Genomic DNA, 26,695 nt, shown 5'->3' on the forward strand with positions numbered 1-26,695 from the left:
TGGGAAGTACCAGAAAGCCAACATCGAGATGGGATCGTGCACCTTTCCACAGCTGCTGAAAATGTTTTCAATGTGTTAAAGAATTTTAAATTACAACTTATGCAGTAAACAAAAAGTAGTTCCACTAAAAGCTTAGTAAATTAAATTAGGTTTTTCTGTATTAGATTTGTATCCTATATCAGAAACAAGCCTTCCACATTATATCCCCTCTGCTGACTACTCTGCCATATATTCCATCAACCATAGAGCATTAACTATTGAGTTACTGGTCTCTCACTGTTCACGTGCACACACAACTTGCTACAGCTTTTTCTGCTTCATGCTCAGCATTCAAGTAAATGAATGACAAAAAGAGGAAAAGACAGGAAGCAAAGCCTGTTATTATATGCTTTTACCACAGAAAAGCCTCCTAATAGATGAGCATTTTGTTCTTAGTCTGCAATCAATAAGAACATGGCTTGCATATAGCAGGCAATAGTCAAGACATTTCGTTCTGTTTACAGGGTGTATAACAGTCCTAAAATGAAGTACCAAATTAGTTGGAAAATCTAAATAATTTCAATACTTATGGAATATATAAAAGGCCGAGGAGGTCACAGCATGGCATCCTTTCAGGCTTGAGGGTGTTACTTTTGATGCAGGGCATAGCAGGCTTGACAATGGCTACAGGAGAGATAAGAGTCAAGGTGTACAATCCATGACCTTCACTACCACAGGAAACAGTTTTTCCTTAGCTTCAGCTTGCTCTGTCTCAGGTAGACATTCTCACTGAGCAATTTGGAGAGATTCTGCATCAGAGGACATTTAGGATTTGTTTTGTTGTTGTTTGTTTTGTTTTTCTAATTCAAGGCATAATAATTCATTATTCATGGCTGTCTACACCAGCAGCTGTTAACACCCCCAAACAGTTAGAGGGGCACAAAACATGGCTAGAAATTTGAATACAGCCTTCTGGCTCCAACACTGAAGTGCATTAAATGCAGAAGTTTTCAGAGCTGTAGGCCCAGAAGTGAACACTTCTCTTGGACAAGAGCTAACAACTCCATGCTTTGAGACCAAGCAATCCTTTGGATAGAGACTATCAGCTTTATAACCCAAATACTTAAAGGTTTCAATATTTGACTAGTTTCTCTGTTTGGAACCCAAATCAGAAGGATTGGGCAAGATGTACCCTAAATAAGGCCTTTTCACATGGAAAAAGTGTTTATTACCTTGAATTGTCTCAGAGGACAAAACTAATCTGCAAGTTTTGGCATCTTTGGAGAAAATTAAGCATTCAAAGCTGTTATAAATCACATGTGTATTGTGATTGAATGTTATTACCACTTGCAGTTAGAGCAGTGCCACCACCACAGTGTGAAATGTTCCATTACTTCACCCTGGATAGTTCACATGAGCAGGACTGTCTGGTTTTGAAGCATAAGTGCCTTCCTAGAATGCTTACTTCAAAAGCTGCAGCAAGAGAAGTTAAAATATCAATTTAGCATGTGCTGGCATCAGGGGTTCAGGTCTTCACCCACTCAGAGTGGTTTCTTACCACTGACTTGAAAAGTTCAGCAGTGTCAGAAGCTAAAAAATCTGTTCTGTGCAAAGCTTAGGCAGCTAAATCCCCATTTTGCCAACACACTCACATTAAAAATTCTTCTGAGTACAGAGAGGAAATATCTAGTGCTTAAAGCAGGAACCAGAAAACCTGGATTTTGTTTTTGTGTTACTTAGGGGCTATGACCTTGGCAAGTCAGCCTTCTGGCCTCCATTTAGTAGTTTGTAAAGATTTATAATACACACCAGGTTATAGAGCAGTCTGAGCTTTTCAAAGCATGTTTCAAGAAATTTTTTTTCTGTCTAAGTTAAAGCCTACATTAATTATAAAGAACTAAAAGTATTTTGTAAATATGCAATGTTTTATTAATGCAAACATTTTGTGGTCTTTGACAGTAGAAAGTTTTTTTTTTCCCTTATGGATGTCTTTAATGGATATGGTAATCGAAAGCAAAGTACTGTAGAAAATTCCAACTTTTCCCTGTAAGTGCTTACATATGTATGTACATTGATCTGGAAAGCTGTAGAACAGTATTTTTAACAGTACTCTTCAATATCTGCTCTGCATGTTGTATGAGAGGCATGGAAAATCAAAGAATGAAGGATCTGAGAGTGTTTTATGGAATTTTCCACTTCAAAAGATTTGCATCTCTAGTTAATACATTTTGTAGATTTCTGCATGTTTGGGCTTTCTAATTTCACATTCCCAACCCCCAGGGAAAAAAAAAAAAAGTACAAGAAATTTCCCAATGAAACCATAACCACCAGGACAATACTGTGACCAGCCACACTGCACAGAGCAAAAAAGGATTTGTCTCGTCTCTGGGTTGCACAGGCTTCCTCACAGATTTTATTCCAAGTCAACACTTGGAAAGAAAACTGCAAGGCTCCATAATAGTTATTCCAAGGCTTTGGAATTGAAGATTTCAAGCTCAGTCTTGCTCTTGCTATAGAAAATTAGTAAAACGCATTGGAATGAAAGCAGTCTGTATCCAATATGGTTCCTAATTGGAAACCAGATGCTGTTGATTTAATGAAGTTGATGGGCACAAAAGACTCAAAAGTGTTACTTCAAATCTTGTTTCCACTTTCAGGAACAAAAAGACTGATCTGCTCAGACTTTTGAAGTATTAAGATAGTTTAAACATTTTAAAAGTACAAATGAAAGCCTTAAATGTTAACTATATTCCTAGTTAAAAATATTGGCAAATAATGTGTTGGGCCTTGAAATAAAACTTCCTTGTGATTCTGGTTGTCTTTTCCCAAGAGGAATGGTCTAGAAATGTTGGGATTAAAAGGGCAGCTGTGTTTCCTTTAATGAACATGCAACATATGGAAACAAAAGACCAAAGTTGGAAAATAAAGCTTCTCTTTCTGGGGGCAACTGGTAGGCCTGGTTTCAAACACAGTCTAATTCTGTATCATTCAGTGTCACTGCAAGAGAAATAGGAGAGAAATCCTGAAACGATGTAACCTTATAGGTGAACTCTCAGGATTCCATAATCGAACTGCTTTTCTATCATCTTCTCTTCAAGAAGTACTGGAACATTTTATGATTCACCCTCAACAACCCTCTTCACAGAGCATACAATTTACAAAAGAAAAGGCCTCATGCTATTAACCTTTTACTTCTTGAAAAAAAAGGTTCTGAATGTCAAAATACCAATTTACCCTATGGTGACTCTAAAACCTGGCTTCATAGCCAGAATGCTTTCTAAGTTTGAGGTTTTATACCTTAGAAACCCACTCTATACCATTAAAATTATTCTACTGCTATTGTAGATTACTATCTCATTATGAATAGTCTAAAAGATTTAACTTTATTATTCCCTTTCTTTAAAATGTCTTTTACTGGAACTTGTACCTTCTTTACTGTCTGTCATGTACAATCATCTACCTTTAAGCACAGAGAAAAGCAAAATCCACATCACAGATGGAATTCTTTTCCAAGATGCTGTGCAGAAAGTGTATTTGAAATTTCAATACAACTGCTAAATATCTGGGAACAGCCTTTGTCCTCCATAACCACTGTCAAATGCAATTTTGTACAACTTCCAATCATTATTCTCACTTGCACTGTTAGTCTGATTTTCAGTGCCTCTTCCCTCTCATTTTAGCTTGGCCAGCGAAATTTCGGTCACACTGGAGGCTCCATTGCACCTGCCTCCCACACCATCCCCAGCAGTTTCGTGTTTCAGGGAGCACAGCTCCACACTGAGGCAGACTGGGATGGGACACAGCTCCCAGCTCAGGGCTGTTTGTGCTGCGACAGCTTTGCCTTCATTCTGCACCAGGTGGTGAGCACAAAATACCAGCTGGGCCACTTGGTCTTGGTATTTAACTCTCTTGAAGTACATAGAACAGGAGACTGTGATCAAGACAACTGACTAAACAAGCATTAAGCAGTTGAAGTTCTAAGGGAACTAAACCCAAAATATATGACCACAAAAAGGAAGCAATAGAGTTATTCTGTTACTGGACATTACAGTGAACTAAAAGTGGAAAGAAATTGCTGTAGGAAGCCTGGATTCCTGCTCACACTTGATCAGTTTGAATTTATGATGAACATTTCTCCACCCTTTTATTGTCATACAACAGTTTCCTTGTGCCAAAATGTAAGAAGTAATTCCAGGAATTAGGACACAATTTGTTTTTTGTAAACAGGCAACCTGGAATGGGTTCAAGTGCATCAAGTGCAAATTTATCTGGTTAGTGGGAATTGTTCTGGCAATTATTGAAGTAGCATTTTTAGAGCCTAAGACAGCCAGGAGACAGATTTAGAAAATGCCAAACAAAAGCTTTGAAGTTTCAATTGAAAGTCTAAACTGTTCACTTCTACATTTCACACAAATAAGATTTTTTTTTTTGACCCAACATTTTGGATTGGAAATCTTTCCAGTGTGATTAGGCAGAATAAATATGCAGGGGCAAAGGCCAACTCATGGAACAGAAAAGGGTGGTGGGTTTGATTTGGTTTGAGATTTTTTTTTTTAAATCAGGAACAACATATCCAATGGGAACATAGTCAAGTATTTTGACTACAGTTACAAATAACATCACTGCTTACTGACACCTTAAGTCTCTTCCTCAGGACATAAATTACTGCTGCCCAAGTGTAAAAGGCCAAGAACTCTGGCTGATTCCATGTTATGGTATTGGCTTCCATTATTGAAAATCAACTTTAGATCCACTTCTCTCTCCCATGTCACTTTCCAGTGTTCAGCTACATCAACTCCCAAAGTATGTGCAAAATACATACTGAATTCAAAATTACACTTGAGTCTAGACACTTTCAAAGGCCCATCCAGTCTGGTTGGTACTGTGGCAGGAGCTTCCTCAAGGCAGCTTTTAGGCAAGCCAGCCTGAGCCATTAATATCACAAACATTTCTGCAGAGCCTGGCATCAGAATTTAATACCATCACCTTTTAGTGATGTCAGATTTACCACATCCACATAAAGACAACAGGGAATGTGCCTTTGTAGTTCTGTGTACTTTAAGACAGCACTCAGCCAAGTTAGACAGCAAGGTTTCCCTTCCAGGTGTTCGCCTTTATCCTCACTGCTGTTCCAAGGTCCTTATTTTGTTGACATTTCAGAAGGACATTCCCAGCAATGCCAGAGCCTCTCTGTGTCCTCACTCACCAAACATTTGATCAATCTGCCTCCTGCAGCTGGGTCACCCCCTGCTGTCACTGCCATTAAATGCACAGCTTTTGGTGAAGGTAAAGTCATTAGCGAGAGATTCAGCCCAGGTAGTCAGGGGCTCACACAGCTCAGTTCCTCTTAGCTGACATTTATTAGTTCCTGACTAGAACAAGCTGGTCTTGAATTCTGGGCTCTTGCCAATGCATTGTTTCATCCTGTGTTTCTGTGACTTGATTGATGTGATGAAAAAAGCATTATTGGAGACTGGACTGAGTGGGGGAAGAAAAAAGCTTCTGAAAACTCAAATGAAAGGCACATTTAGTACCATTTTAGGGAGATGTGTGCTGGTTATAATGCCATGCCCTACTTCATTTTTTTCCTTGGAAAATACTAAATCTCTCAAAATAAACAAAGTATTGCTGTACCAAAGTTACACACAGAGAAACAGGTAAATGGGAACACCCAGAGCAAAGGGCTTCCCACGCACGTTCAACCCTCCATATGTGAGCTAAACCTACTGTATTTGAAATCAAGTTTCAAGAAGTTACCCATGCTGACACCACACGCTGCTGCCACAAAGCCACTCTTTCACATCTGAACATCAGTTTCCTTAAGCTTTTCATCATGGTGCACTTGGGAGTTATTTTTATCTGACCCTCCAGAACAGGCTTTAAGTGTTGTAACATCTGGCTCATTTTTGCATTCACTGCAATCTAGACAGAGAAGTTACTGAAAATTATGACCCACAATGTAAAAAGGAGCCACAATGAATTTTCAGCATCAATAAGGGTGGCAGCTCTGAACCAACCTGCAATTCTTTCAGTAGGTTCAGGACAGCCATCTGGAGATGCTGCTGAGCTCCAAGAGATGAGCAAGGTTGAATTCAATGCAATTACAGCTGGAACTTTAACCTCTGAAAGTAACTTCTGTGCCTCCTATGCTGCTGCAAAACTAAATACCAAGTAGTTCATTATGCCCTGACTGCACAGACCATTTGTCAAGATAAAAAGAAAACATGGGAAACTCAAGAACACAAATGACAACTGAGCATTATCTTCTGTATGTACAAATATTAAAGAAGAATCATCTAAACAGCAAGTGCAAGAGAGATCATGGCTAAGGCTCAGGACGTACCAGACTCAGTTTTCTTTTCACCATCCTGATCATCATCTCACAAAGAAAGAAGGAACTGAGAGAATCCTCCCCTTAAACCTGGACAACTGTACAAAGACTAAATTTATACTCAATGTTTGAAACATTGCTCAACCATCTTATTGCTGCCTCAAACTTTATGGAAAGAGATCTTTAACGAACAAAATAAACTTCTGAAATCACTCACCGAAATAAATATGCATTAGAATTGTAGGGAATTTTCTTCCTCAGCCATTAAGTTTCTGGTGTTATTATCAAGAAAAAGATTTGTTCTTCCTGCTGAAGTTTATTACACATAAAGTCTCATTTAAAATTCTCAAGTACCCTGGCAATAATAGAACTGTTCCAAGAAATGACAAAGAATGTTTTTAGAGAGCAGCAGAGTTACAAAATGCAGACTAAAAAAATGCAACCATGATGAAATATGTTAAGCTATATACTTTGGGTATTACTTGTGTATACAGACACAAATACCCAGATTTTGTAGTAGGCCTCTTGACCCATTCCATAGAATTTTTGCCAAGATCTTTAAGTGTTCTGGATCTGCTTAACACAAATATTTTGGTTGTAATTATTGATTACTTCACTCTTTTTTTTAGATCTTGGAGACATATTTTCCTTCAACTTCTTTAAAATTAAGAACTCTAACATCTGTAAGACTACCTTTATTCAGACTGCAAATACTTTCAGGAACCAAAAAAACAGTTTATAAGAATCATGGGGAAGTTTGTGGCTTTCTGGGGAATCTCTTTTTTAGTGGCAGTTTTCAGCTTTATTTTTTAACTATTAAAGTTATATTTTACTTTGTTAAAGTTCCATTATCATAATTTTGCTACCAGTTCAACGTTCATCTGTCAAATTAAATGCATTGCTACAAATTGCTTTTCAGATAATGGGTACCCAAAAGCTTTCCTTGAACAAGATATTCAAAGTTCACTGCATCTAAATTACCTGCTTTGTAACTACATTGCCTTTGAAAATTTTAGGATGAGTTATAATGAGTACCTGTGTGTGCATTATTTATCTTTACACACAAAAAGAATAAATCTTGAGCCATTACTCATCTTAAAGTGGTTTCCAAAATTGGATCACAATCACTTAAAGGTGCTACTGAACTGCAGAGGAAGCTCAGCCCATTTAATGCACTAACTCATAAATTCTGCAGTTATTCCAGCACCCATCTGGATTAGCTTTTGAAGCCTTCCTGGGTGAAAAATGTAATGTAATTTTCACTACCTGTTGCTAAACTACCTTTTAGATATTTACCTTTTATATATTCCCTGCAAAAAACAAAGCCCTCAGACTCATTGTAAAAATAAAAACAATGCATCACCTATGAGAATAGAAATCAATACCTTAACTAGGTCTTTTCACACTTTCCTCCAAGATATTTTCATCCAATATGATGAGAGGGGAAAAAAGGCAGAAATAGCAACTTGTTCCTGAATTTATGCACTCACTGCCCTGAGTGATCATGAGCCCAATGATCATTTTCATCTAATGTATTGTGTTCAGTACAGAGGGTTTGTGATCAGTGCTCATAACAGTAGCACAATACAAGAAATTTAAGATTATTTGTCTTTACCCAAAATATTCAGGAAGGCATATAGACTAAAATCACATGGAATTTAGCCTTTAAAGGCTTATGGAAGGAATGACAAGGTTCACTAATAGTGAGCAACCACTCCTTTTCACAGATCTTTAGTAATCTATTACAGGTTATCAACAATGATCACTGAACTTTAGAAAAGGTAATTTTTCAAAATCGCTTTCAATTCCTCCCTCCAGCAGCTACTCTCACCACCACAGGGGGCCCTCCCAGATCAGGTTTGTTCCCTTTGGAGCATTTTGATGAGCACAAAGTCCAGAAATGAACTCAGCATTTGATGTGCTGCCAACAGCAGTTCTCTGCCTACATTTGCTATTTTTTTAGTCTCATGCCACAAACCTCCTTAAGACTCAGTTCACTATAGCTGAGTCTCCATTCTGAGATTAGAAATTCCAAGGTTAGCCACCACCCACCAAGGCAGTGCTGTGAGGTTTCAGTCACTGTGACCCACTCTGCAGCCTTGCTCAGTGTGAGCACACACACCTCCCATCCATCCCTGAGTGTGGAACCTCTGTTTCCCTGCAGCTCCTCTGCACAGACACCAATACACTTCAAAGCCTTTCAGCTGGCATGTCATGAATTTAGATTTTACAAATCCACTTCTGGAACAGGAAATTTCTAGGAATTAGCTGTAACAGCTCAATATGCTGCAAGATAGGCAAAGCCCTCTCCGGATGTGACTCAGTATTTCCTACCTCAAGGGAAGGGTGGGATTTGTGCTACTGTGTGCATCCCCTCTCTGGAGCTTTAGGCTGCTCTCAGAACAACATCAGGGCTTCACCAGCACAAGCTGTTTGACTGATGTCTTCTTACATCACTCCAGCTTCTCCTTGAAGAGCTGCACGTGTTAAAATAGCACAGAGCTCTTACACACAGCCTGACATGAGTTCATGTTCAGGGGACAGCTGGTATAGAAAGATCCTGACTCTAAGCTGCCTTAGTACATATGCTGTTTAAACTAAAATCTGTTTAAACTAAAAATGCTGTTTAAAATGCTGTTTAAACTAAAATCTGTTCTGATCAACAGGCAGCTGCCTTTTCACTTCTCACCTGAGCAGCACAGCTGAGACCTAGAAGAAAAGATACCTCAAGATGGATTGGTGGAAGAGCAGAGTGAGGATCACTGAGTGCTAATGCAGGAGAAATCCAAGAAACACAGCAGGAGCTTTGTGCATCAGTTCCCTGTTGCAACTGCCATGGAAAGAAAATTTATCATACAAGGAGACACCCTCAGAACAGCACAATTCTTACAATGCAACAACAAAACAGCTACTGAAAAGCTCAGCTTTAGCACTAAATCCTGCCCTAAAGTAAAACTAATTGAATGTATTACTAAAGGCCACATCTTCTGTAATAGCAACCCCACCAAAACCAAATAATGATTAATGACACTCTGAAAGAGAACATTTGTATTGTTAAATATTGCCATGAGGTAACTGCTTTTGGCAAAAAAACCCACAACCTGTTTATGGTAAGGTTTTTTTTTCAAAATACTCAATTCATACTAGATTGGATACATGCTCTGCATTCATTATTCACACATCTTTCAGCTGAGGATCTGATGTCTTCAGATGTATTAACTTACCCCATAACAAAAACTTACCTGGAGAAAGAACTAGGTATTAGTAGACTTTCATTTAATGGCATTGAACTTGGCAGAAAAGGTGTTGGAAATGTCAAACTAAAACCAGCACTCTCTTGTAATTATTAGAGTCCATTTATTCTCCTGTCAAATGAAGACATTTTTACTTGACTCTTAAACTGATCCAACTAATCAGAGTTGAAAGAGTCCTGCTTCTCTGCTCTCCTGTTATACAGGGCTGTTTCATACTGATTCAGGCCAGCAGAAATTGGACCTGCTAATTCCCTGTTATACTCCAGGATCTGGCCAAAACCTGCCAGCCTGTCTTCATGGACTTCCTGACTTGGCAATTTTTACCTCCAATTTCAAATGTGAATTTCTTGTGGTCATAAACAAATATTCAGCATAATAAAAGCATGATTTCTGATAAGACTTAAATACCTACATGAAATCTCAAACAATTGTTATTAACCCTGCACAAACACATCAGAAAAACAAGACTGGGTAATATTCCAGGAACATCCTCACTGGAGCAGACAGAAAACATACACTAACAGGATGAACAAGGTTCACACACTTACTGTACAGAGGACAAACTTGTCAGAATATTTTGGGTTTCCTTTTGAAGCCAGTTGTTAACTCACTAAGGTATCCAGCCTCACCCCCTAAACCAGCTACTTCAAAACCAGTCAGCAAGAATAATGTTTAAATAGGAACTGTGTTTGTGTTGTCTTCAGTTTTGTTATTAGAAAGAACTAAGGATGGAAAATAGGGCTTATCTTTCACATGTATTAGCCCTAAAACTACATCCAAAGTCAAAAATAAATCTATCTGGAATTGTAAACATCGTGCACTTAAGAGATAATCCAGAATTCTCATTTTGGGAAAAAACTCAAACACTAAAACCCCCTACAAGAATGCTCATGCTCTTCTCATTTTTTCTTGTTAACAAATAATAGTCCTTGTGTTACTGAAAAAAATTATTTGTTAATGATGTTATTGAAGAACACACAGGGTAAAGCTGTGCTAAGTGTTCCTTAAAAATATTTGTGCCTTCCTGCACTGGAAAACACTCAGTGTGCTTATTGAATTTAGGGCCAAATTATGACACTTTCTGCAATCTAAATATTTAATAGAATCCCTGGTGTTATTTGTGGAGACACACTGCATATGGAATTATTTCTTCCATGAACTCTAAAAAATGCTCCTAAAGCTATGCTTCGAAGTTGAAATAGAGTAAAATTTCAACTTAAAATTAAAACCAGTTGGATTATTATAGACTAGAAAATGCTGTCAAAGTCCATACTACCATATCACATTGCAGGATACACACCAACATTATTAAAGTTCCAATGTTTTAAGATTTCAGTAGATTCTAATTAATTACTAGGATAAATAGCTTGCTTTTTTTTTAGTGTCTAGTGACACCTAAACAAGCAATGAGTGATGGATGTTCCCATCAAAAATGTTTATACAGTAGTCTGGGCATGAGAAATTATCCCAGAAGACTGCAGAGGAAAGTGACAGCAAGAACTATTGCTTTGAGCATGTGGATCGTCATTCAGCTCCTCCAAGTGACATTATAAATCAGTGTCTCCAAGTATCCCATCTGAATAATGCTGCTCTAATCACGAAAGAAGCTCCAGAAACTAAAATTCCTTTGCTCCCACACCAGAGATGCTGGAACAGGGGGGGACTGCAGGTGGTGACAGGGCCCCAAACGTGACTGGGGAAGGTGTTGGTTTGTGCCTGGCTCTGCCCCATAACGAGCCCCCACTCTGTGCCTGTGTCTGCAACCTCTGCTTTGTAGCAAGGAGTGAAATTGGTCTCTCATCCAGCAGAATCTGAACTTTCTGCTAACAAAACACATTCCCACAGCCCCTGCACACAAAGCTGAGTGCCACGAGCCCTCCACAGGTAAGTCTGCCCTTGTCACTTGGCTCAAACCATTTTGTTTCCCTACTCAGCTGGTGAAGCTGCCTGGGGCACAGACTGCCCTTGCTCCACATCCCATCTGACAGATCTGCAGGAGGCTTTATCAGCTGAGGAGCTTCCAGAGCCATGACCAGCCTTGCAGGATGGGTTGTGTTTTCTGGGATCTGCTTCCCAGTGAGCTGATACAAGTTCCCTCATTTCTGCTTTGGAATAAGACCATACACAGGGAGTGGGGAAACATGAATTGATAACAGACAGTCACAAATTCAGACACTGTAGATAGCATGAGGTATTTGTAGCTCCTCCTAGCACCTCTGCTCTCCTCACTCCAAAATAATCCAACATGGACAGCTGAGCATCTCCTACATCAAATGCTTACTGTGTGTGCAACTGGTAATTTTTCTTTTTAACTGTTTCAGCATTTGCATTTCAATATAACTGGTCAATATACTCCTGCTCCCATAACCAGGGAATAACTCTAAGATACCTTACATGCTTGACAGCTTCAGCAGTCAGGGAAAGCAGCAAAGTTCTCAGATCATTACAATTCCCTAATTACTGATGGATGTGTTACTGGTACATCTTGGGTAAAGAGAAAAAAAAAAAAAAAAAAGACATTTGTTTCTTTCAAGCTCCCTTTCCTTTCTGAGAAAGGCCCAGAAGAGCCAGCTGGCACTCAGACTCTCACTACTTATTGCAAGACAAATGTTTACTTCCTTTATGAAGTGCTAAAGTAGCACATCAATGACAGTTTAATACCAGGACCAACAGCAATTTCCTGGAGAAATCAAAAAAGTAACCTTGATTAAAACAATCAAGAACCAATTTTGAGACACTGAGCTATCAGCTGAAACAAGACTAGAATGAAGTTCAAATTTATTTTTCTATGGTAGCATCCTGGATTTCACTGAACAGGAAAATAAAGTTTCTGTTAATTAACTGCTTGAAAGTTTAACTAGTGCACTGCTGCTAAATAACACTCAGTGCTGATTCAGAGGTCAGGGCAGTTGGTTTTTCTAACATTATGTTGTGAACTATCAATCTACTTCAAATTCTAATAGATGTAGGGCTTTCTTGTGTTTCTTAAGTCATGAATAATCATCACCTACTGCTGCAAAGCTTTCTATTGCCCTATTGTTTGTTGTAATTGTGAGCCTAATTTTGAGAACACTTTTATCCAGTTTTGAGCTCATAAGCTGCTACATCAAGCAGCATCAAACATATTTCATGGGGTGGGGAAAAAAACCCCACAGAAACAAAACCCAAACCAAATCCATCCAACCAAAAAAAGACAGTCTTTTTCAGTGTAAGACATGAACAAGAATAGAGTTCTATCAATCTATACCCAGCTTATATACAGTCTCTCAGAACAGATGCACACACACTGCAGCCCATTTTTCCCAGCTCTGTACCAGAAACAGAAGAAGCTTACATCCAAAGGTAGCCATAAAACAGCACAGTTTGGAAATTTATTATCTTGGAATATACATAAAATCAAAGTCAGTAAAGAAGAAAGCACCCCAAAATATTAAACCCTGAAAGTATTCACACTCACTATTTCTTCTGTGGTTTTTTGACAGTTTAACAGTTTCTGAGAAACTTTGATCCCTTGCCAATTGCTTCCTTTTCCCCTGATCCATGCCAGCTTGCTGCAACCATTTCCTTGGTCTTCCAACACCTCCCCTTTTCCTAACTTCCTTTACCTTTTTAGTTTGAGGCTTGCTTCGGGATATGGAGACCCTATACACACATATTAATGCTTCTGTTCTCACTCTATAGCAGAAGTATTTAGCCACCTTTTCTGTAGTAACTCCATTCTTTGATACATTTCAGAATTTGAAATGTGATAATAAATGAAAAAAGTTATCTGAAAGTATTATTCCTTGCATTTGTTATTACCAAGTTGCCACTGTAACAAAATTTTTTCAAGAATTTCTATAAATTGATAGAAGCAAAACAAAGTAACAGATTTGGGGTGCTTGGTTGTTTGGGTTTTTTAAATAAAATACTGAAAGGATGCCCAAGGAGCTCGAGACAATATGGGCTACATTAAATTTTTATTCTCAGTTGATCTGAAATCATTCATTTTTGGTTGACCCAGAAATCATTTTCTTCTACTCAATAGAGACACATGAGAATCAGGAATTCAGAGCTGACAGGATTATTTTTATGTTTACACTTGTAGTCTATTTTAGATAATCAGAATGTTAGAGGAAAAATTCACCAGGGAGAGCTGAAGGCTTCAAAACAGTTTTTCTTTAAATGGTAATTTATCTATGTAGACTAAAGGACAGATACTTCACAGAAACATGACCACAGTTGCCAGTTGTGTCACTACCAAAACCAGACAGTAACACAGGGCTGGCAGCAAAATTGAGGGTCAGTGGGCTGAGAGCCTGGCAAACACAATCCTTGAGGCACCTAACAGGGAGAAAACATGTTGGTCTAAACTGAAAATCTTGCCCAAAGATAGGCAAACATCCATTCTTCTAAAAGGCATCTTAGCAGGATCACAAGAACAAGCATAACATTCTCAGAATTTAGGAGGAAGAGAAGAAAACTCAACTAAATCCTCAAACAGCAACAAAAAAGTTGGGTAATAATTGGATACAGGGTAACTTGCTAAGTAACTAACATGTAAATAGGTGAACTTTGCTTACACTTGAGGGTGTGGGCTAATCACCAACCAATAAATTGATTTCTAAGCACTTCTTCCTGTGGCCTCAGGACATGAACTAAACCAGGCTGAAAATAATTTTAAAGATCTAATTAACTCATTAGCTTGAAGTAAAAAAAAAAAGTCTCTTCCTCATCACAAACAGCTGTACAAGCCACAACAAAGCAGGCAGGGATGTTTTTCAGAACTCTAGAAATCCTGTCAGTGTGAAAAGCTGTCAGGGAACCAGCCTGCTGAACTCAGAACCACACAGCACACTCAGAACCCAGTGTCACACTTGGTGACAACTCCTGTCTCAGGGATGGCAGCTAAATTACAGAACACCAGGGAACACCCACTCCACATCCTTTAGTAAGATTATGTGGAATAGAGCTTCAAAAACACAAAAACTCTGCAAACTACAAGAAATGAGTTTTCTCTCAATTCTACTTCATTCAGAGTATTTTTAGAGATACAGAAATTGTAAGAAGATAGGGGAGAATCTACTGATATTCAGTCTACAAACTGCCAAGGCACAAAATATCCTTGAGAAACTCACCTTGGATAGGAATTCCTATGGATTCTTCACATAACTTAAGGGCTTTGCCCTTGTGCAATTAAGCCAACAGCCCCTGAAACTCACCTGGGTACCTCTTGCTCCACTAACAGATTTTTTTCTTTTGGAGCTCCACATAGTTCCAGTATTATTCAAGGTAGTAATTATTTTTATTTTCATTCAACCACTTATGTAATCAAGCATACTTTATAAGCATACTGCTAGCAATATCTGGAATTAATAAAAAGAACACCAGAGAAAAATACTAAAGTACAAAATCAACCAGACAATCTGGATGAATATTGTGGCTATTAAGAAATGATGAGTCCAGATTCCTGCAAACCATTAATCAGGAATTCAGGCAAAATAAGGGAACAATAGTTAGGGGCAACAGTGGATCCCAAACCCCGAGATAATACTCTTGAGAGAACAGTGAGGAACCAGCACATTGCTGGAACACAGTCACCCACCCAAACCTGAATAGAGTCCAACCAAGCTCATGAGAGAAATGAGAGGAACACAGGAGAACAAACACCAAAATATTACTTAGATAAGACTCACTGAGTGGGAGTGTAGGCTAGGGGGAGGCAAACTTAAATACACAAAGGGGTAACAAAGATAAACAAACAAGTGCTTATTTCAGGAGAGATCAAAAGAGTTCCTCCCTTGCCTGATGGATAATGAGCACTGGACCTGGAGTTACTTTCTGCCACTGAAGTGACAGATTCTTAACTAATGCTAAGAAAAATGTTCTAACATGGGTAGAGAAATACCACTTCCAGTAGTGGTTTATCACTAGGGAACAGCATTTAGGCCCACAGTAAACACCTCTGGAAGGGTTTAGGAATAGCAAAATCAGAAAAAGGCATAGTCTCATTTTATTACTAAAATTATTATTCGTTTTAAGAACATGATACAACATCCTAACTTGTAGCTATTAGACAGGTACTATTACTACAACCTTCAGGGTTCTGTTTTGGAGTTTGTTCAGTTTTTCTTGCTTTGGGTGTTTAGTTGTTTTGTTATCAGTACAGCATAAGGGTAGATTCATTTAATTTAACTAAGATTTTTTTCCTCGATTATTTCAATGTGACAGTTAAAGACCACAAGCTTCAAGATTTTACAGTTACACCACTATGAATTTAGTAGAAATAAACTCTTGATCATTTTTATTTCAACCCTTTTACTTAAAATACTGATCTGCCTCTCCTAATAATACATTTTTATTTATTATTAATGTGGTAATAAGTGCTCAATAATTCCTTTTTACTCTGCCTGTATTCAACAGGCAGATTATGCTATCAAAGACAAAATGATAAAAGTGGGCCAGTATTTGAAGTGTCCATATATTTTTATGAAATTTTTTGTGTGTTTGCATTTAAAGGTCAGAAGGTTCTACCTAAACTGTGAGAGACAAAAGGTGGAAACAGACCTCCCAAGTGGCACTGTACACTTACAGCCCACTGAAAAAGTGGAATAGAAGTTGGATAAAATGAAGTCCAAAACCACAGCTGCCCCATGTAGATTTTACCTATGTGTTATACAAACCAATTTTGTGTTTTCCTGGCCCAGTTTCAAAGTTATTTCTCATCTTTGGAGAATAAAAAAAAACCTTAGACAAGTAGGTGGTTCCTCTTGGGGTATTGCTAAACACTGAAGTTGTGGTAGATAGAAAAACATCTATGTCTCAAACCAGGACATATCCCTTAAGCAGAACCTGGTGTTGCCATCAGAAATGGTTGGCTTTGGTTATTCTTTAGGAATGCTTTACCTTGCCATGTTCATCTCAAAGTTCCTTAGTGACCACTGACATCTATTATGATCTCAGTAAAGTCTGAGACAGAAGTTTGAAGACATGGAATTGTGGCCCTCCATTTTTTTTAAGTTTTAAGGCTCAGAACTTGAGGGAATATTGCCACAAAGCTTTGTCCTTGCCTGGAGCCAAGATCTCTCCAAAACAAGAGAATGAGTAAAACCTTTGGGTAATAAATACAAAGACACTGATGTATTTTTTAATACTCTAAACACTTCATTTAGCACCATGTTGGGCCTGACAATGAAATTGGCAGCTGCTTACTCACACAGTCCACCAAATCCCAAGATAAAGACTTTTGTTAATCTCCTGAAACGCCTTCTGTACATTTTATAATCCATTCACTACACTAATAACTAACTTGCCAAATATCAATAATCTTCCTGATTTTGAGTATTTCTATCTCAGCAGGAATAACACACTGCCCATCATGCATGTGAGGAGACTTACACAAACCACAGCTACTCTGACATGGCAGAGTGAAACCAGGAACTCCAGCCTTCAAAAGAACTGAATCATGCTTTATAATCATGGGAGGGGAAAGCTGGAAAGTGATACACATCAGACAAGACTTCAAAAAACCTCTGTCTCTAAAATCACTTCAGTGCCTCCATTGTTTATAAAACTTATATATTTAATATGAAGAATGTGTAATACCACTAGAATCAAATTTAATTGACACAGCTATTAAAATTAAGCTTTAAATTAATAATAATAATAGTGAAGTATTGCAAATTACTTGCTATTTCTCACATACCAGGTAGTACAAAGAAACCAAGAAGTTTTCTTCTGTCCCTGTAGCTTGGCACACAGCAGTTAGAGCTGAGCATGGCTTCAAAGAAACACCTTAACCTCCAGTCCAGTTGAATATTCTGAGCTTCCCATTTGCATGCCAGCATTGGTACACACGAAATAAAGCAGTGAGAGGCATTCAACCTCTGCACAAGATGCTTAAAACTGCATCTGAAGCCACCTTCAAGACAGGCAGCACCTCCCAGGCAGCTCGGAGAGGGATCAGTGTCTGGCAGAGTCCTGCCTTACAGAGTGGTTGGGAAGTTTTTCTTCCTTTGTTTTTCCTTTCCCAAATATAAACTTCATTTTCACCTTCCAGCCAATGGGAACTTCTCAGTTGTAACATTTTCATTCATTTCCTTCAGTGCTTTTCATATGCACAGGTCTGTGTTAAATTAAATTTGATCAAGTGCTGCCTTAACTGTTTCACACGGTTGGAGCTCCGTTGAGCCATGGAAATTGGCCATAGTTCAGGGTTTTCCAATCATCCCAAGTAAGTTTCATGAAAGCATTTTTGCTTTCTATTTATCTCAAACTGATTATAAGATTGAATAGTGCAAGCACACATGCACTGAACTATTTGACTTAAGGACAATTTAATAGATAGAGGTGAAAATTAGATAATGATGCTTTTTGTGTTGCACAATATAAGATTAAATGGTTTGTTACTTTCTACTTCAATAAAGTGAATGATATAAAATAATCCTACTAACATCAATATTCAGTGGAGTACTAAATTGGCTTTTCAAAACATTGCTCACGTATTTACAAAAACTGTAAAAGCTCATAATTCTCCCTGTTCTGTTTGCTGTTACATTCCATCCATTAAGTCACTGACACTTCTACTCCACAGCAAGGGAGTTGATGTCATTCATATACAGCTATTTTTCTAAAATAAATTTGGTTCCTGCATAGCCAGTGTGTCGACTCACAAAAGGCAGTTACACCACAGAAGAGTTGTCAGGCACTGATTTTTTTGAAAGCCACCAAGGATTTAACTTTCTATATGGGAAATTTTAATTAACTTTATAAATATAGAAAGATCAACTTCCTCTGGACACCTTTATACCTTTGCTGATCTGTTTAAAGGTTTAAACCTCGGAGTTGTTACCTGCAGCAGCCACAGCTCCATCCAGGGATCACCAGCATTGCTGGTTCCATTTGTACCTGATAAATCACAATTCCTGACCCCCCAAAACAAAAATTTTAGACTGTTCTTGACCTCCAGGTTATCTCAAAGTAATTGCATAACCTACCTACCATCCTCTGTTGCATTTGAGTCACAGTCTGCATGCCTCTGTGTTTACTGGCAATATTATATTGAAGGGTGAAGGAAGAATGAACTCTCACATCAGCATCTGGATCCATCAAGCCTTTATCTTAATACTGATGCCAATTTAAATTGCTTAAAGGATGTGCTCAGTGTGTTCTTATGCTCTAAGATGGGTCAAACGTTGATTTAAACATATAAAAAAATCAGTAAAGTGAAAGTATCTTTGTCAAACACTGTATCTGCAGTCACAGTTGTGAGGAACCACAGCACATAAAGAGTTCAGTGAAATCTAGGATCTTCCCAACTTCCATAAATCCAAGTGTTTTGGTGTTTCACCTGTGCCCAGTGTTCTGGGCAGATGAGAAAGAATGTACCTGGTTACCTCTAATGTGACTAGTTTAAATACACTTTCCCAAAAACAACCGAAGTTCAGCTCTCAATGCCACTGCCCAGTTCCTGGTAGTTGTTCAATTCACTGCTGGCAGTTGTGTTTGTTTTAGAATCTGCTCAAGTTCATTTTTCAGTTTCTGCTGGGAAGTCTACCTACCTCTCTCATACAGTATTTTTCTTTCTGACATTTTTGTTATTTTATTAACTGCTATGCATTAAAGTGACAGACTGCAAGAAAACAAATGGACACTAAGATGAAGCACAGCCAAAATTCTGGAATACTGGCTAGATTGTTGAAGGTGATGAAGGAAGAGAGAATTGCAAATGACTCTTCTGCAGAGGAGCATAGCCAGAGCTCAGTGCAGGAATCCAAGGACACTGCCCAGAGCCATCAGCAGCACACTCCTTGGAGGATCATTTGATCAGATACTTCCATGGAACAGGAGCTGCCAGCACTGCAATCATCACTAGAGTGCATGTGGCAGGCAGCTCCTAAATACTTTCTTCAAATTGACCCGAGTATATTTTGGTCTGAGTGAGAAAATTTCAGAAAATTTTTTTTTCATAGGCTATATATTATCTTTAATATTTTACTTAATTGCTTGAACTCTGAAGCTGTTGGGATTTAGTTTCTTGTTCCTTTCAATATAAAAACTAAGCTTAATAACAGTTCATAAATTGTACTGTTAGTTACAGAGGAGAACATCCTGTGATAGCATTTTTAAGCTCCAAGTCACACCAACTAAACCTTAAAAGCTTCTGGGTCAACACCATTTTTCACAGAAATAAAGTCTATGGTTTGTTTTTGGCTTTTTAAAGACACGAAGACATCACAAAAGCTAAATGAAGTTCCACTGCTAAATGTTGTGTAGAAGCCCAAAAGCAGAGGGGGCAGATGAAGCTGCTGTCCAGGCTGGGAGGGGGATCAGGGCAGGGACATCTGTCAGCACACCTGACCAGGGAAGTCATGAAAGAGCTCAGCTGTCTCTCCTGTCCCTCCCATAATGATGTTGCAGTTATGTAAATACAATGGAAGCAGGCAAAGCTCCATTTTAGCTGCAGGTAAGATCAGAAATGACCTGCTCTACCATCCTGCACACTGGTTTATGTGCAAACAATTAAAAAAGGTCCATCTTTGCATTGCAATGCAAAGCTTTCCACCTCAATCAATGGCACATGTGGGTACATGAGGACATTTAGGAGCCTACTGAGTGCATGGGATAAGTCATGTAAATGTTTTGATTTTCCTGAGCAAATGAGTCAAGATTCTCAACATAAGCTGCAATATTGAGCTTCTATAAACAGCAGGAAACACTGATAAAGTGCCCAGAATTCACAGCACTGGGGCCAAATGGATCCATGTCTATTTTTTGAGTTAATGGGCATTTCTTTCATCATGGGTGTTCCAAGAACGACTGAAGGAGTTTCAGACTTCTGAAAAATTGATGTGAAGCCTTACTCTCAAGTGTTAAGTTTCTAAAGTGAATTATCTATATAGTTCTGAATTAACTGCAAAAAGCACAGTAATCCAGCAATGTTATGAAATAGAATGTCCCCAAGACTTGCTATAAATTATTTATGGACTCCTTACCAAGGGGGGGAAGGGAAGGACATTAAAATCAGTAAGTCCCATGGAGTTACTAGCAGCTATGTTTTCTTCCTGTCCATTTGACCTGACCTGTCCAAACTTCCTCAGCTGATACTCAAATTCCAGCAGTTCAAAGCTCCATCTTGATTTAGAGTTTTACTGGGACATTAAAATCCTCCTCTACTGAAGCATTCCTGATCAACAAGCTATAAATGACTATCCTACAGAAGATTTTAGCAGTTTATTCCCATACTTGCAGTTCTCAGAAAATGGAAAGGCCTTGGATAAGTAACTCAGGGTGGGTTAGGGGGACTAAAGGAGGACCCTGTGTCACAATCCATCCCGAGGTACACACCAGAAGTGTTTATGTACATTTTTATTCCCTTTGACTTTCCAGCTGAAAGGGTGTGTTCTCCTGCCCCAAAGACTGTGACTCAGTAAAAAGCCACTCAAAATATATTTGACAATGCAACACATTACCATTCCAACTCCTTGAAAGCTACCCACAACCTCTGAAATCTATGTATCAAAGACAAAGAGAATAACCCCTGCTGTCATTCTATTTATCTGAAAATAACTCAGTTTCTTGGGAAAGTGATAAGCATTGATAACAGCTGAAAGATAAACAAACTCTTCCTAGGGAACATACCATTTCTGCATTACTGAATTTTTTTTTTGCACCACTGTTTTTCATCAGCATGTTCTTGTCTGCAGCATCTATCCCAGGGTAACTGATGTTCATAGGAAAAAAATCTCTATCAGTACTTGCACAGAGGTTCAATACATACAAAATTTATCTCGGTAATAACAAAGAAAAGAAAAGGAGAACATTTTGCTCAGCCAATACCTTATACAATAATTTGATAACAGGGGTCAAGCCTGAGCTTATTGTGCATCCAAACAAGATAGGAAATAAAAATGAAGGACACAAGAGCCAGGGACTCTTTCCTAACACTTCAGCAAATGAATTCTCAACATTAGTATTCTGGCAGTGTTGTAGTTGATGGATCCACACAAGAGATGATATTTTGCTCTCTGCAATACTAACTGAAGTAAGAGCTGTTGTATATTTTGCAGGGACTAGGACCTCATAAGAAACAACTGCAAATAATACTTGAAAAATCCATGTCATTTGTGCAGTTCTCTGGCTCTGCATCAGAGCTGGCAAGCTTCCCATCCTATGTTAATGGCTCAAGAAGGGCTAATGGAAGGGAAGAGTACAGACACGATGGGATTCTTGGGGCTGTCCTGGGCAGGACTTGGACTTTGACGTTCCCAGTGGGTCCCCTCCAACTCAGGATATTCTGTGATTATACTGTTCATTTAATATTTTCCTACTGCAGTGTGTGCTTTCCTGAGCTGCAGAACAGGAACCACAAAGACCACAGACACAAAAACATTTTAAGTCCATTGTGTCTCTTGCATTTTTATATTGGTGCAAAGTGATTGAAGTAGCAGCAAAGGGCATTAGAAGAGATGAAGCTTTATTATTCCTGTGAGAGTAAGTAATTTTCATTGCTCCTTTCCCACACATCATGTAATGCTTACCCCATTTCCACCACTAAAAGAATTTTTTACCTTTTTTTTGGTTAGGGTTAGGTGGGACAGACTTCTCAAAGTACATTTTAACACACTGAGGTATGTACAGACTTGCTATGTATTTGATCTATCTTAAATGCTTAACAGAGGTTAAAAAGGTGGGGATTTAAGAAAAAAGAATCTCATGCTAAGATCAGTCAACAACCAATTCTCATGTAAAAAGCACCTACCAGAGCCAGCATGGTGATTTCAATCATCCAGCTACTCTGCCTGTGATATCATCTGTCTAGGTTTTATTATGCTTAATACTTTTGAAAAAAACCACATCTTCTAAGCAATTATTCTTATTTTAAAGATGCCTATCAAACCTAAAGATAGAAACTTCATAGCTCTCTTTCCACAGTTAAGCACTACTTTTATGGATGGAAGAATACAGCTCAGCATCAAGAATTTGCAATAGGGCAGCTTTAAAATAAAACTAAATTAAGGAAAACCTCTAAGTTATAATTAATTTGGTGACAGAAGTAATTCAAAGTCTTCCATATCAAAACCTTATACCTCCCTCTACCACTATTAGTTTCATCAGAAACTGATAATTCCCAGGAAATTAATAAGTCAACAGCCAGCACATGGAAGAATTCAGTTATGGAAATACCCTTCAACTACAGCTGGTAAATGTGCCTGGTCAGTTGTTGACCATTTTTAGGTCAACTGCCATAAAAGCCTCACTAGACATGAGTCATAGACAGATTAAAGCAAAGAAAACAGGTGTATTATCAATTTGTCTCATTATGATCAGTAGATAAGCCTTTGAACTGCTATCTGTTAATAGAGTCTCATCATGACTGTAAGTGATCACCTTCCCTGAAAGCACAGCCCAGCTTGTTGCATCCTGCAGTGGAGCTGACTAATCATGCTCATACACAAGGAGAGTCAGTTACAGGAGTGGTAAATCAAATACATTTCTGTTTGCTTTTCATTAGTTTTCAGAGATTTGCATTAATTAAGTTACTGATTATCAGAATGAACAAGACTCCTAAGGCTAAGATTTTACATGAGTCATCTCACTTTCAACTCAGTGAGCCAAAAACTGCAGTGCCTACATATTGTTCCAGCTAGGAAGATAATGGAATCTAGCATCTGATGCCACCCTTCCCTTTATAGTTACATCACACTATTGTATTTCCCTCAACACAGCAGAAATCAAAAAGGGCAATCTTTGTTTATAGTTCCAAACCACTTCTAATAAAACCTTGAACCAGAAAGCTCTTTTATTTTCGGCAGTGAGAAGTGGTGGGAGGGTGGGGATGGAATGTCACACCAAAAAGCTTTGCTCAAGGTACATTTACAGGTGGCTTTATCCATCCTGGGGCCCTTTTCTGCAGTGGTTCTTCCTGTTGATCTCACAACTCTTCTGTGGATACAATACCTCCCAGAAGGCAAGGCTCCCTCCCTCACATTCCCTGAGGGCTCTACTCTCAGTTAATTTCCTAATTGAGCATTTGAATTCAGTTTACTTTAGGGAGAGAAGCACCCTAACAGAGTGTTATATGTGAATGTGTATAAAACCAGGCAGGATCACAGTTTCCCTCTTGTGCAAGAAAAAACAACTCACTTAAGTGGGGTTTTTTGGTACATACACAGGACTTTTTACAAAGATGAACTTCCTGGTGCTGTAAGTCCTAGCATATTGTGCAGACACTATGGAAAGCAAGCCAATTCCACAAGTGCTTCCCAGGTAAGTTGAAGCTTTCAAAGAGAAGTAACCCAAGGAGCCATGCACCTAAATTAGCCAAACAACCTGTTTTTCCTAAACCTGTAACTCCTCAAGAAGCAATACAGGTGAGAACATCTTAGACCATCCCCTCAAGAGCATCAATCAGTGGTGGCTTAAATGCTATCTTCATAACAGGTATGTAGGATAAGAGGCAAAACTCTCCTCTGCTCCCTCAGCACTGCCAGCCTCAGGGGAAACTATCAATTCTGCAAATCCCTCTAATGAGGTGAAAGAACCGGACACCTTCAGTCAGAAGAAAAATGAACTGCAAGGGTGGCATGGATGATGGTCATGGAGCAGTCACATGCTACTCATCAGCCTCCAAAGAGGCTGACATGCTGCAGCCACACCTGTTGGAATATAAGCTAAAGAACTGTTCAAAGCACTTGAGAACTTTAAATGAACCCTTTGCATAAGGTTTCTTTAATTTCAGCAAGCTAGATTCACATCAGTCATGTTACATTACTGCACAAGGAATGCACATAGAGGAGCCAGGCTTCTGGGATTTTTTGGTCTTCACATTTGCAATTAGCACTTTCTCTAAGTGTTGGGGTCCCTCCCCTGCCATGGAGCCCTGAGGGAGGCACGGGGTTTCCCTGCCCCCGGTCAGCCTCGTTCCCCATGGGTTGGTTTGTGTTCCCCTGTGCGGGCAAAGCAGCTCGGGCCCCGACTGTAAGAGTCCCTCAGCAGAGCCCGGCCATGCGGCTGGGGAAATAAACATCTCTGAAACATCTAGCAAGAATCCGTCCGTGTATATTTCTTTTCCACGGGACTCCTGGTTTGATATAGGCGTGTTACAGTATCCCCACTGCAACATCTAAGATTCAATTCTTTTACAATCACTTGGGGTTTAAAATTGGAAAAGTTGTTGTCACTTGAACTACACATCCTATAAAACACAACAGGGTAAGTTTCAGGATAGTCACTTGGCAAACTAAGGTTAGTACATCTCTCTGGCATCAAGTGACAGTATTCCACCCTTCTGTGGAGAAGGGAGATCATCATGGTGAAATGGCTTCTTTCCTTTGATTTGCTTTGCAATATTCTTGTGATAACCCACGTATCTGTAGCACTTAAATTAGGGGTTATTTCTGTGGTTCTCACATTGTTTATATTAATGGGTAGTGCATTAGTAAGCACTTCAAGGACTAGAACTGGGATGTTAATTCATTTACAACTCAAAGCACAGACTTAGAATAGTTCACCTGCCCTGACACCTCAACACCCAGTGCCTTATAACCTGAGGTGAGTGAGGGTAAAGTGGCACCACTTTCTGCTATAGCCTGTGCCAGAACAGGGCTCCAGAGCCCTGAAGAGAATCCTCCCTGTACTTGAAAGCTGTGAAGCATAAAGCAGACAAGCCCATTCAGACTATGGCTCAGCCTGGCTTGCTGTCCCTGGGGAGGTGATCTGCTCACTGCTCACCTCCTGCTCCACAGGAGGATTTCTGCAGGCACTGTCATTGTCCTGGAGAGCCTCACACGACCCAAGACCTTTTCTTCCCTAGGAGTTATTTCATTTCACATGACCCAACACTCCTGCAAAGTTACACAAGTCTCTGGAAGCCACACACTAAACAGGCAACAAAGCCTGATCTGCAAGCAAATTAATGTGATATAAAGTAACAAACCAAAACCTATGTCCTCCAAGCACCCCACAAAGCAAAATGCTGTCTCATGGCTGGATAAGACAGGAAAATTATAACCACAGCCCAAATGAGAACCTTGAATTACCACTACAATGCAAGCAACTCATGTTGCCTTTCAAGAATGCAAACTGGGAAGAGAAACAATCACCTCATCACTTCAATTTAATATCTTCTGTTTTATTTTAAGGCTTACTAGTAAGGGCTTTCATGTATCTGGGGAACTTAATTTTGTTTAATTTCCAGTCTTAATGTTTGTTTAATAGATATACTATTTGTAAACTTAGAGTGTTTCCATACCCAAACTCTGTTTGTGTTTGTTTCTCCAGCATTTTTCCTCCCTCCTGTGTTTATTTCTCTACTGACACATCAAGGGAGGGCTTATTTTTGGCACACACTCTTGCCAAAACAAATTGTTTTATGTATTATTTCCTTTCATCAGAACTTCAACATATTAACAACTTAGGATATTGCATATAAGTCTGTATCAGGATTTAAAAAAATGATGGGAGGAAGAACAGGACACATGTTGAGGCAAGAAAGATTAAAGAAAAACATTTCTCTGAATTAAAGCCCTCTTAGCAGTGCAGTTGAAACTATGCCCTAAGTTCTGTTTTGTCTTTAGACAAGTTCAGCCCTTAATTAAATCATGTTTACTAGTAATTTGGGATCAATCTTCCTTTCCTGGAAACAATCAACAAGAAGTTAAATTCAGAACACTTTCTCTTTTTGGTGGGGGAGTGAGGCAGTAAGGTGGCAACTGGGTAAAAATAAAAGTTAATAGAAGAATAGAACTAAAGTAATTAGCTATTAACTGTCTCAAGTTTGCCCATGAAATGGGAATTAAAACTTAAGGCATTTGAAGGTATATTAGATAATGTTGTTCCAAGTCAAAACCCTCCACAGAGCCAGTTAAATGTGTACATTAGCTTCTATGATTTTCCAGATACAGGTTTCCAGGTGTTGACTAGAAGAAAATAAGCACAGCAATTCACATTCATAATTGAGACCTAATATAGTACCTTAACTAATCTCTACTGTCCCATTTAGTCAGTACTTGGCAAAAATAGTTTTAATAAAGGGTAACTATCAAACATTTTCTTGTGGATCCTGATCTGAGATACTCCACAATTCGTTCAAAATTCTGTTCATAGTCAACAAGTTCTGTAAAGATGACAAACTCTGTCATCTAAATTAATT

The 26,695-nt window shown here is 38.7% G+C and overlaps 1 protein-coding gene across 3 annotated transcripts in view; it reads right to left on the minus strand.

Moving 5' to 3' along the window:
• Window positions 1-26,695, minus strand: part of SLIT3 (slit guidance ligand 3) — a 521,085-nt gene that overhangs the window by 477,043 nt on the left and 17,347 nt on the right. Inside the window, exon 1 of one of the 3 annotated variants that reach the window (XM_069029271.1) lies at window positions 9,553-9,675. The exons of 1 other annotated variant lie outside the window; for it this stretch is intronic. In XM_069029271.1, the coding sequence (XP_068885372.1) occupies window positions 9,553-9,596 (44 nt within the window). In that variant the 5' untranslated portion in view covers window positions 9,597-9,675. Of the gene's footprint in view, window positions 1-9,552; window positions 9,676-26,695 lie in introns of those variants that run through there. One more of the 3 variants, XM_069029272.1, reaches the window with a different exon arrangement.

Source organism: Aphelocoma coerulescens, chromosome 13 (genome assembly GCF_041296385.1).
Source record: "Aphelocoma coerulescens isolate FSJ_1873_10779 chromosome 13, UR_Acoe_1.0, whole genome shotgun sequence".
Lineage (NCBI taxonomy): Eukaryota > Metazoa > Chordata > Aves > Passeriformes > Corvidae > Aphelocoma > Aphelocoma coerulescens.